This window comes from Bos taurus, chromosome 3 (assembly GCF_002263795.3).
Source record: "Bos taurus isolate L1 Dominette 01449 registration number 42190680 breed Hereford chromosome 3, ARS-UCD2.0, whole genome shotgun sequence".
Taxonomy (NCBI): Eukaryota; Metazoa; Chordata; class Mammalia; order Artiodactyla; family Bovidae; genus Bos; species Bos taurus.
The window spans coordinates 19,084,962-19,097,373 of NC_037330.1; the positions used below are offsets into that span (position 1 = coordinate 19,084,962).

At 44.4% G+C, this 12,412-nt stretch overlaps 1 protein-coding gene across 2 annotated transcripts in view; it reads right to left on the minus strand.

Moving 5' to 3' along the window:
• Positions 1–1,659: 1,659 nt before the first annotated feature.
• Positions 1,660–12,412, minus strand: part of SNX27 (sorting nexin 27) — a 79,526-nt gene continuing 68,773 nt past the window's right edge. The window contains exons 9-12 of one of the 2 annotated variants that reach the window (XM_010803021.4): positions 7,770–7,919; positions 7,323–7,451; positions 6,908–6,967; positions 1,660–2,440 (exon numbers count right to left, since the gene is read on the minus strand). In XM_010803021.4, the coding sequence (XP_010801323.1) occupies positions 2,396–2,440; positions 6,908–6,967; positions 7,323–7,451; positions 7,770–7,919 (384 nt within the window). In that variant the 3' untranslated portion in view covers positions 1,660–2,395. Of the gene's footprint in view, positions 2,441–4,965; positions 5,573–6,907; positions 6,968–7,322; positions 7,452–7,769; positions 7,920–12,412 lie in introns of those variants that run through there. The other variant, NM_001098956.2, reaches the window with a different exon arrangement.

A 12,412-nucleotide genomic window follows, 5' to 3' on the forward strand; every position in this document is an offset into this window, starting at 1 on the left:
TTCTCAGCAATGAGAGCGTGGAGTTCTAACTGGGGGATCACTGGGGAAATTCTCTTTAAAAAAATGTAGAGACTTTACCTGGCATTCAAGGCTCTTCAGAGGCTTATCTTCCATTTTATTCCTATACACACCTTAGATTCTAATCAAACAGAACTGTTTGTTGTTGTCTAGACAAGTATTTTGATACCTCCAACCCATGTATTTTCATTCCCAATTACCAGTGTTGGCACATAACAGATCAATGAGGTTCGCTGAATGCCTTCTTGTTGAAATCCTGCTCTTTCTAAACAGTTCACTTTAAACACCATTTTCTTCATCAAGATTTAACTGCTTCATCCAAAGATCTTTCTCTCATCTTTTCTAGTCCTTTTGCCACTTAACCTTCCACAGCTGGGGATCACGGCCATTCCTCCAAGAGCCTGAAAGTCAGGAGAGTTTCTTACTTTGCTTTTGTATCTATTGCAGTATCTAACACAACACTCTGCACAAAGTAGATAATCAATATTTGACTTTACCTTCTGTTATTCTAACTCTGGAGTTCCACTTTCTACCCCTCTGTGGATTCTTTCCTTATTAAATAAAAAATTGTTTTTCCCAATTAACACAGTAGTATCTGTTGTTGTTCAGTTACCCAGTTGTGTCCGACTCTTTGTGACCCCATGGACTGCAGCACGCCAGGCCTCCCTGTCCCTCACCACTTTGAGAAGTTTGCCTAAGTTCATGTCCATTGCATTGGTGATGCCAGCCAGCCATCTTATCCTCTGACGCCCTCTTCTCCTTCTGCCCTCAATCTTTCCCATATCAAGGACTTTAATATCTACCAAATTTCAATTATTTAGTACTGGCGGCTGAGTGAGAGACCCATGCAATGTCTCTCCCCGAACTGCCAAGCAAAATGTCAAACTACTCCTTGCTCTCATGGTCTCTAATCAAGGAGCAAAAGCATGTGGCTCACGATTACAGAAATAAAATAGGAGGGTCTATAAAAATAATTTAAAACATCCAACCAAACAAAAACGCTGAACTTTTCACAACAGATTCAGCCCAGAAACTAACACACAGAGTAGAATAAGGATTCTAAAGTACAGGTGCTCAGTCCACAGCAGCTGAGACTCTTCTGCAAGAGCTAAAACATGCAAGACCATGTGTGCAGAGGAAGGACTCCAATCACCCGAGTACACAGTACAGAGCTGGGACTCGTTAGAGGTGACATGTACCTTTCGGTTCAGATTCCAGAGGGAAGTTTCCTGTTACTTGAAAAGTGAAAAAGAAAGTACATGTTGCTGGGCCAGGGGGACAGTGCTAAAACCTGTCCCAAGGGCTCTGCCAGACTCTATCTACATCAGGCTGAGGGAGAGATGTCCTGTGAGTCAATGTGGAGCTTCAGTGAACTGGCACAACCAATCCTGAGAGCTGGAGAAGGAACTTTCTGGAAACTGAACTGTGGACCAGGGGCCTCCCAGCTTCTCCTTTCTCCTTCTCCTTCTTCCACCTCTCCCCAACTCCTGCTCTCAAACATCCTCCTCACTAGTTGTGCAGGAGAGCCAGTTACATGTTTCTCCCCATCTTCAGATGGATCATTCAAACTCAAATCTCAAACATCCTTCTTCACCTCTTCCCACACAACCCAAAGGATTTGTAGTCAAGGAAACCAAAGAATAGTTTCATCAATAAATCAATTTATTTAAAAGAATATGTTACAATTAATTACACTAAGTGACATTACCAAACAATTTTAGAGTGGTTAGCTCTAGAACAAGGAATGAAAGAAACACTGTTAGCCATTATGTGTCTGTGTATTTTCTCTTCACATTTCCTAAATCACAAATAAAAAATACAAGATACTGCAGTGAAAATACAATTAGAGTTTCTCTCAAATAAATTAAAAGTGTGCATGGTTTGGGGAAAACTGAAGCCCAGCTCACTGGCTTACAAAGGGGGCGTGATATAAAACTGGTGTCCAAGTTTAGCAGTTGGCCAGTGCCTCCACCCACATCACTCCCCTCTTCAATTCTGTTCCTCCCCAGAACCCTAAGCTTCCCACACATCCTAGATTACTGCTGAGGAGTGAGCTGACGCCACTGCGTATGAGTGAGCCTTGGCATGACGTGCTCAGGTTTAGAGGAAGAGGAAGGCAGGAGGTGAAACCGGAAGGTGGGGGACTAACGACGCACACCAACCCCCTCTCCTCTCTGAGTATTCAACCACATCACCCTCCCAAAGGGAAGCTAATGTGACACAGTGAACCTGGAAGGAACCTAGCAGGTGTGCTGGGGCCCAACAGACCAAATGGTTTCTACTGCTGAATCAATCCAGAGAACACCAAGGACAGAAGGGAGGGCACCGCTGTCCCTCTAGGTTTGGAGACTTCCGGTCACCCAGGATGACATCCCCTTTAAGAAAACTGCCTTCCAGAGCCAGGTCCCCGAGTTGGCAAATTCTGAAATGAGAGACAGAGGTATCACCTCCCATCAGAGCCCTATACGGCTGCTCCAAGCACTGGATTTAGAGGTACAAGAGAGAGTGACCCAAAGCTACTGGCCTGGGCAAAGGATGAAACCAGATGGGCCAGGTATGGGGATGCTGAACATTTACCTAATTCCTCCCTGAGAGCTGTCCAGGCCTAGGAGCTGCCCTGAGCACACACCTGTGCTGAGCTTAGACCTAGAGCAAGGGGAGGGGAGAAAAATGGAGAGTAAAATTAAACTATAAAGAGCAGAAAACCCAAAGCACGGGCCAAGGGAAACTTTCTACAGAGATAGGTTTCTCAGGGCCTGCATTTTTCTCCTGACCCCTAACAACTTTGAGCTTTTATCAAAGAGGATGGGAACTCTCTGTGGGGGTGAAAGGAGAGGAGACCAGGGCAATCCTGCTGGCTTTGCTGCGGGCAAAGCAGGGCGCAGGGGGACTTCTCCATTTCCTGGAGACAAATTGCAAAAAAAAAGACTGAGGAGAAGCCTCCCTGAGCAGAACCCAGGACTAAGAAAGATAGTAGGGATTTGAGAAAGGAAGTGCAGAGTAATAGGGAAAGGGTATCACACGAACACTGCTTCATGCAAAGAAGAGCTTGACCCTAGGAGCTGCACAGCCCCAGAGACCTCTGCCTCCATCGCAAGACACCTGCTGTGAATGGAAGAGACGAGAAAGCCTTCCTCTGGGCCTTCCCTCCTTCCCCTTCTCCCCAAGCTGGGGCTTTGTTAATGGAACAGCCTCAAGTAGGGGCTGGCCCTCAACATATTCTCCCAACAGGCTAACCATCCAGTGGGCCCCACCCAATCTCCAAGTGCAAAGTGAGTGCCAGGTCAGGGCGGAGGGAGGGAACAGCGTCTACACACGCTAAGAGCACCCCCGCTGCTCTCACATCTGCAGGGCAGCCTTTGGGCTTCCCATGGACTCCAGGATTTGTTCATTCCTCTCCCACTCTGACAGAATAGGAGCAAACTGCTATTTTTAAAGTGTGAACGGAGCTGGGGCCAAAAACCTCTTCAGCTCCTTGGAGTGGGCAATCAACATACCTTCTTCCCGTGGTCCTCTGGCTCATTATTAAATTCACTTATGCCAGAAGAAGTTAATTCTGTGCCAAAGCCTCCAAGGCAGGGCTCTCTCTCTGCGACTTTAAGCACAGCCTCCTTACAGTTTGCACTCTGCGATCCTGCCTGGTTTGGAGAAGGCGAGGGAAGACTGGATGTCCTACATGATACCACACCCCCCGGGGCAAGTGCCTGCCAGGGTAACAGAGTGAGAGAGAAAGTAAAGTGCCTCACAACCATCTGCAGAAACAAGTTACAGAAACAGAAACTTCAAACCACCCCAACACTGCTCAGTGACTACAGCCAACTATGGTTGCCTCCCAGTTAGACAAAGCAAAAGATGCCACTCTGTGAGGGCTTTTGTGCAGAAGGCAGAGAAGGAAAAAAGTAAAAGAGGCTCAAAGATGTGTTTCAGAAACAGCAGAGCCTGACTACGAGCTCTCAACACCATCTCTTTGGAGCCTGGGGGTTGAGAATGTTGCTCCTGCTGCTCTCACGCCCGGAGGGCAGCCTTTGAGAGAGCGACATTCTCAACCCCCAGTCAGCCCTGGCCCCAGACCCAGGAATGCAGTTCTTAGGTCTCAAAAGGTCTAACTGCAAGGTCGGATGAGGCGCTCTTTTAAGGGACAAAAATATTTTCCTTCAATCTCCTTTTAATTAAAAGTTGAGATCCAACCCAAATCAACCATATTCCTACTGTTCCTTTCTGGGTCCTCAGCTGGCTTAGACGGGTTATGGTTTTGCTTGGCTCAGATCACTGACCCATTCCAAGTTTCCCCAAGGCCTTGGGGATATGGTCAGATCCTTCCCCAACATGGTTGTTTAAGGAAGTCACAGAGAACCTAACAGTTACGGTGTTACTGGTAGGAACGGAGTAGGAAGAAGCTTACGTACACAGCGCCTTTCTTCTTTCCTCCCCTACCTAAGTCCAATCTTTGTGCCTAAAGATGTCAGCTTTGACTCTGGTCCTGAGTACGACCCCTGCTTTACAAACAGCAGAGAAATGGGCAATCATGACCATGAAGTGTTTCAGGCGTCTGGGCATCAACCTCCTGAGCTCCCCTTCCCGTTCATTCTAGGCCTGCTGGAAAAGCACACAGGGGGCCCTTAGGAAGCAGGAAGATGTGGAATGTGGCTAAAGGCCATGAGTGGAAGACAGAGAAATGGACCAGGAACGTTGTCTTGGAATCAAGAGAGACCACACCAAGTCTTCAGACTCTTCCTGCAGATCTGCAGCCCCACTGCCCTTGAAAAACACACTTCTGTCTCCTCCCCAGCAGCCTTTTGAAGATAAAGAAACTATGCTCCTTGCTCCTCAGACTCTATGGCAACCCATGGTCCAAAATCTTCATTCAATACAAAAAAGGGGGGAAAACCCGAGCAGGTTGTAAACTTTTCGAGTCCTTCATGAGGAGAGGTATTTTTCCCTGTAAAATTTTTTTTTTCCTTTTTAAAGTTTGTTTCAAAATAAAGAGAGCAAGAGAGAAATCATGAGTTCTAGTGAAAGGTGTGTAAAAACACAAGCTAAAAAAGGTACTGCCATCAATATGAAATTTAAAAAGAAATATATATATGTATATACGTGCAGCTAATTTGCGTATATATAATTTTTACATACATACATATATATGTCTGAACAGTGCAAATGGATGGAGTTCATAGTTCCAGTTCTAAAAATATAGTACAAGGAGAGTCTGTTGGTATGAGGCCCAGAGGAAAGGACAAAGATCCCTTTGGCGAATTGGTTGGGCTTATTTCTTTTCCTGTCTTAACTCAGCTGACTCCTGGTGCTGACCCATCTATTCTTCTCTACCAGCTCAATTACAGAGATATGAAACTCAGAAGGATTATTAATGACATTTAGTTTAGGGCTTTTGAATATAATGACTTTTTTCCTTTTTCTCTTCTTTTGTGTTAATGGTTACTCTGTCTGACATGGGAGACGAAAGGGATAAGAGGATGAAGGTGAAGAGAAGGAACAGGGTAATGAAAGGCTAGGTGGCCACATCTCTCTGTTGTGACCTCGCCATCTGGAAAATGTTCTGAAAGGAAAAAAAGACAAGAGTTACTGGGAAGCCTCGGGTGTCTTCATCTCCTCCCATCCAGAGACAACCCCTCACACAGAAAATGTACGACAGGATGACTCGACATGATGGGCCTCATCACTGGATACAACTTTCCATCAAGAATCACAGCCTTTTAGAGCTGGAAGGGACCCAGGAAATAACTTATCCAGCTCAGTCTTTCAATCTCACAGATAAGCAAAGATGAGAAAACTGAGATCCAGGGAGGCCAATTTGAACAGAATCACAGAAAGAAAAATGGTCAGGAGAGAATCCAGATCTGATCCCCAGAGCCCTGTGTGCTTCCTAAAAAACCAAGAATATAAATGTTCATATTCCTTACTTTGCTTTCTGAACCTCAAAAACATCTTCTTGGAGAGTAAGCAGCTAATTATTCAGAATCTTTTAAATTCTGTTCCATCACTAGCATGTACAGACAGCAGGAAAGCAGCAGGAGAAACCACACACACACACACACACACTCCTGGTTATCCTACACGCTCTTTAACATCTCATCTAGTCAGGACTAAAGCTAAGTACAACTGCGCTTCTGGACCAGGAACAATACGGAGGGCGACTGATAAAAAAATAGGTAGAGGAGGGTCCATGAAGCCACGGAGATGAACAGCCTGTGGCCAACAGCCACCCTCTTGACACGGGAAACAGGGATTTTTTTTTTGCATAGTCTGGTTTAGCATCCAAAGCTAATGACCTCTCTGGAAAAGTATCCTGGTTCATGTGGGATGACTGGTCTCTAATACTCCTAGAAGAGTGTCCCGGCTCACGTGGGATGACAAGTCTGTACCTAATATTCCTAGAAAGTGTCCTGGCTCATGTGGGATGACCGGTCTCTAATACTCCTAGAAGAGAATCCTGGCTCATGTGGGATGACTGGTCTCTAACTAATACTCCTAGAAGAGTGTCCTGGCTCACGTGGGATGACAAGTCTGTAACTAATACTCCTAGAAAGTGTCCTGGCTTATATGGGATAATGGGTCTCTTAACTAATACTCCTAGAAGAGCATCCTGGCTCATATGGGATGACCGGTCTCTAACTAATCCTCCTGGAGGAGTGTCCTGGCTCGTGTGGGATGACTGGTCTCTAACTAATACTCCTAGAAGATCCTGGCTCATGTGGAATGACTGATCTCTAACTAAGACTCCTCAAAGAGTGCCCTGGCTCATGTGGGATAACCAGTCTCTAATATTCCTAGAAAGATGGAAGTGAGGGTCCCAGGTATTTGGATAAAGGAGTGTACATTATAAACAAACAAATAAAGATGAAAAGGTCAATTCAAGATTGTTTAGAATTACCTCTTTTCTCCACTTGAGCTCGCAGAACACCCTCTCGAAGCATTCATGCATGTAATTAAACTGAAAAATGACAAAGCAACATTCACTGCCTTCTCCAGACCAGGCATCACAAAACCATTCCTTTAAACTCCTACCCAGAGTCACCTTCCAAACTTGCTCAGCCTGAGAACAACCTTAAGAGACTCCATAAAACCCAGGCCTGGCTCATCTCCTATTCTCTGGCTCCTTCTAGTGGTAATTGTGAGTCAAGAGGAAAGTGAAACTGCTAATCTAAAGGAAAGACAGAAGAACCTGGGGATTCAAACAGGTTCAGATCTTGACTGTTATCCCTACAGCTCCATTTATGCGTTTAGCTTTCGGAGAACTTTAAACCCAATCTACTTTCCCCAAGCATGTTTCCCCAACCATCACTCACATATGGTGTGAAGATTTTAACCCATCGAGGCTTCTTCTCTCCTCGCGCATATTCAAAACAGAAGGCCATTCCTTCTTCATCTGTATCCCATCGCTGCATCTCATCCCATTCAAATGCTATTACCTGGTTCTGAACAATCAAGAGCATAAGTTTGAGAATGCTGGGGAGCTTAGGTAAGATGGGTTCTGAACCAGGCAGCAGAAAAGAAATGTAGAGATGTCTATAGCATTTCATGGAAAAGACTGACAGAAGAATAAAAGTCAATGTAAACAGCCAGTGAAGGCAAGGAGCAGTGTGCACCCAGAGCCCAGGTATCCCAGTCAAAACAATTTTGATTCCACTCTCCCCCACCCCAAGTAGGACCAAAACGTAGCGAGTGAGCACCAAGCATTCCCTGCGTTCCCGGTCCTGCCCCGGCCTCCTGGGGCGTGCTCAGTGGGCTCTCACCTCCAGCTGTCCTTCTTCAGTGCAGGCATGCAATTTAAAGTGCGTGATGCTGATGGCTGTGATGACATGCCCCTTCCTCCTGGAGTCGCAGGCACAGTGGGGGAAGATAATTTCATTGTAGCCCTCACAAGTCCTTAGCATGTTGAGGTACTAGGGGAAAAAAAAGGAAAGAGAAACAGTGCTACTCTAGAACTATACCATCCTCAAGAGCTGCTGAGAAGGTACAAAAGAACCAAGAAAATCCTCGCAACCTATAGACCGTGCCTCTGGCCTCACATGCATCGTTAAGCTGGGACAGGACTCCTGGATGATCCTTCAGCCTCCTCCTAACTTTCACTTTCATACTTCAACACTTGTCTCTTTCTCTACTTAACAAAGGTAAATAAATGAAGCCACAAAAGAGACTGCAACCAAGACTCCAAGGAGGGAACTCATAATGCCATTTAGTCCCGCCCTCTATTTTCACTGTACCTAAGGGACGAAGGCAATGGCACCCCACTCCAGTGTTCTTGCCTGGAGAATCCCAGGGACGGGGGAGCCTGGTGGGCTGCTGTCTATGGAGTCGCACAGAATCCGACACGATTGAAGTGACTTAGCAGCAGCAAGGGACAAAATCAAATTATCTGAGAACTAATGTTTCTCATGCCCTCTCCAATCAAAAGTTAGAGTGATCTCAGTGATGAGGAGTAAACCACCCAATCTCATATTCATAAAAGGTTTAAGCTGAGAGAAACTTAAAACTTAGTCACTTTATAGAAACCCAGAATAATATGAGACTTGCTTAATGTTACACGTAATAAGTGGTACAACCAGGATTACAAATCAGCTTTAGTTTCTAGGCCTCTGATCCTTTTTCTCTATTACCAACTAGTCCCCTTCAGCCCCGCTGTCCCCTGGGTCTCCAGCATATATGTCTCCTTAAAAAGCATCTGGACCCGAATCAAGTGACCTATGTGACCCTCGCAGGTACAAGGCTCCCCAGAGAGGTCTCTGAACTCTTTTGACTCTTTTCCTCCACAGTTAAGGCTAGCCTCTCTCTTCCTTAACACTACTTTGAATTGAGGGGACAGAGTAAAAGAGAAGGAGCGGGAAAGAAAGTAGGAGAGAAACAGAGAAAAGATGATAAGAACAAAAGACGACGCATGGACTCTGACCTGGTTTCCTCATAGCCTGCCTGGGAAACAAGCAAATGGTCTTGCATCTGTGTGACACCACCATCTGCATGTCACACAGGAACAACAGGCACAGTGGAAATGTGTGCAGATAGAGAGTTAGAGAGAAGACAAAGGTGGATCCCCTAGCTGATTTCAACTAGATGCGTGAGGAAGTTGGAATACACTGGAGAGCTGCCTTCTGCCTCACCAAGAGAGACACAGGCACAGAAAGACCCTACGCTGCCTACACCTGTGGCTCTGGTGCCGAGGGGCGGTGCCCAGCGCTGCTTCCTACTGCCACCAGGGACTGTGTGGGGAGGTCTAAGAGGCGGGGCGGGAAGGAGTCACACCACAGGTTCCCCTCCCTACTTTGTAGTTACTTCTGCTCAGGTAAAATAACCACCACTTTAAAGGTGAAAACTTAAAAAAGGGAAGCAAGAACACAGGGTCAGTGTCAATTCAGAAGGGCCAAAATACTTGTTTGCATCATTTTTCTTCTGTCTCCTTCCTTCCATTACCCCACTGATCACCCTTTATCATCATCCTTCCTGAGTCAGTGATAAACTGCCTAGCCCTTCTACTGGCACTATGATCAAAAGAAATCTCTGGCTACTTCATTCTGGTAAATATGACAGGCAGTGGATGATACAGGAAAGACCTCTTCTGGGGTTATGACAAGATAGGAAACTGCACCAAGGAGTGATCCAGCTCCTGGGCCCAGATGCCCTGGGCTTGAATCCTGGCCCCATCACTTCCTAAATGCGTAATCTTGGGCAAGTTATTTGAACTCAAGCAAATTACTAAACCTAGGAGCCTTAGTCTCCTCTTCCAGAAAAACAGAAATAATAACATTAAATAGCATCTATACCATACAGCTAATTGTAACCTCTGAAAGTACTTAGTACATAATTAGGTATTCAATATATGACAGCTACAAAAAATAATTTTAAAGGCTCCATTAAGGTAAAGTGTCACTGGGGAAACAAGATTTTCCCAAAATTATCAGGTCAGGTAGTATTTCTCAGCTTTAAGAGGGCAATCTCTATATTCTAGGATTTGCAGAAAGTGCAGAGAAGAAATACTTAAAATTTTACATGTATCAAAATTTCCAAAAGGGAAGTTAACCTTTATTTTCAAACATATTTACTTAAGGGTATAACTATGTATCTGTTTGTATTTCAAACAAAAATTACCCTGTCCATTCTCCTTTCATATTATATTTTTAATAAATATGTATCCTAAATTAGCTTCTCTGATTTGCATACCACTTAAGATGACTGCCCCACATTAGGCAAGAGAAGAGGACAGGTATGGCCTGAGACATTTTATAAACATTCACTGTTCAGCAAGATAGGTAAATACCAAAATAGGACAGTTATTCAGGCAGAGACAAAGTACTTAACAGAGCAAACACTTTCAGTGGGGGGATGGAAATCCATTCTGGAGAACTCTCTGTTATCCCAAACTTCCTGCGGAGGGTCAAACCAGATCTAATATTGAAATCAAGGCCTGAGAGGAACCATGGGAACCAACTCTCCCAAATTTCAAGGGCAGCAATTCTCAAGCACCTTAAGTTTCAGACTCATTAGGGTGCTTCTGTAAAAATCTTTACAAAGATTTCTAGATCTTGCCCCTAGAGATTCTGGCTTAGTATACGTGAGGCAGAGTCCAGAAATATGCACTTGAAGCAGGCTTCACAAGTGACTCCTGTGTAACTGAGCTGGGGGACTACACTTTGAGAAACACTGACCTCCACATATACCACCTTATGTGAAATCATTAAAATTACGCTGACAAACACAAACCCAGAAACCTCTATTTGTCAGTTCAATAATCGTAAGACATAAGTTACACACATTCACTATTTGAAAGAGAGTAAAAAAAGACAGAGAAAAAAGAAAAAACAAGTCTTGTATACATTATATTCTCAACCATCCAAATTTGAGATTCAATCTAACTTTGTAAATAAGTAAAAAACAAAAACATTTTGATCATACTGGGTATTACAAACTACGGCAAAGGTATGAGCTATCCTCTGTGTGTGGGGAGCAAAGGAACTTATGCAAAGCTTATTTATCTGTTAAGAACTTTGTGAGGTTTCGTCAAGACTCTACTTGATAACAAGCAATCCTAACATCCCCAATTTACAAAAAAGAAACTGAGAGTGAGAAGTTTGTGAATGGCTGAAAGTCTCACAGTTATCTGGCAAAATATCGTAGTGATCAGGCCTAATCTTAGGCCTATCAACATGCTAAGCTATTATACATAATGGTATCAAGACCCACGGGCTCTGAGGGATCCATCAGAGGTGGAAGTTTCAGTGTATTGACCATGACCACTGTCTAGGCTAATGTCTCTGAACACTAACACTTGAATAAAATCTAAGCTTTTTGGGGGGAGGGGGAGGAGAAGGCAATGGTAACCTACTCCAGTACTCTTGCCTGGAAAATCCCATGGACGGAGGAGCCTGGTGGGCTGCAGTCCATGGGGTCGCAAAGAGTCTGACACGACTGAGCGACCTCACTTTCACTTTTCACTTTCATGCACTGGAGAAGGAAATGGCAACCCACTCCGGTGTTCTTGCCTGGAGAATCCCACGGACGGGGGAGCCTGGTGGGCTGCCGTCTATGGGGTCGCACAGAGTCAGACACGACTGAAGCGACTTGGCAGCAGCAGCAGCAGCAGGAAGTCTTTAAAGTCAGGTTGCGATATTACATGGCCAGTACAAAACTGTACACTGGCACCAGGCTTTCAGGAGAGCAGACCCCATGAACGCTTAAGCATGCTTTACATGGATACTCAAGACGACCCAAGGGAACATCGACGCACGAATTGCACTTGAGTTCTTCACCTTGTATGACAAGATACAGACGAGTCTAAGAAATAACTTCAAAATAGATTACTATGTTTGTTAAACTCAGACTTGCTCTATTTTGCCACAGAACAACTCAAACCTATTTATTTCTCTAGCACCTTGCATTGTGCCTGGCACACACTTGGTGCTCAACAAATATTTTTTGTAAATGTATAAATGGAAGACAGTGCACTTAGAGTGCTATCTGTACAAAGAAACAGTATGTATTCCACATTCAGAAGCTTTTATGAAATTACTTTGATTCTATTGGTTTTGATAAAGCCAAAGAACTATTGTAGGGGTTAACAGCCCTTTTCACCAAAAGATGCAGACGTTTTGGTCAGAATTATGCATTAATATATAGAAGACAATACCATTAAAGAGGAGGTGGAAGCTCAGTTTTAAAATCTTGTCTCCCACACAGCAAAATTTCCTTAACCAAAATTCTGCGAAGACTTAATTCCATTTAAAAGACTTGGGGAATGTCTATTTCAGCCTGTTGGTATGCAGAACACTGGTAGATGGTTCCCTCTTTGTCATATGAGTGATAAAATAAATATCCCACCTAGATACAAGACTAGGAGCTAAATAACTTCAGTGACTAACTTGTTTGTATTCTTATTCCAAACATTCCC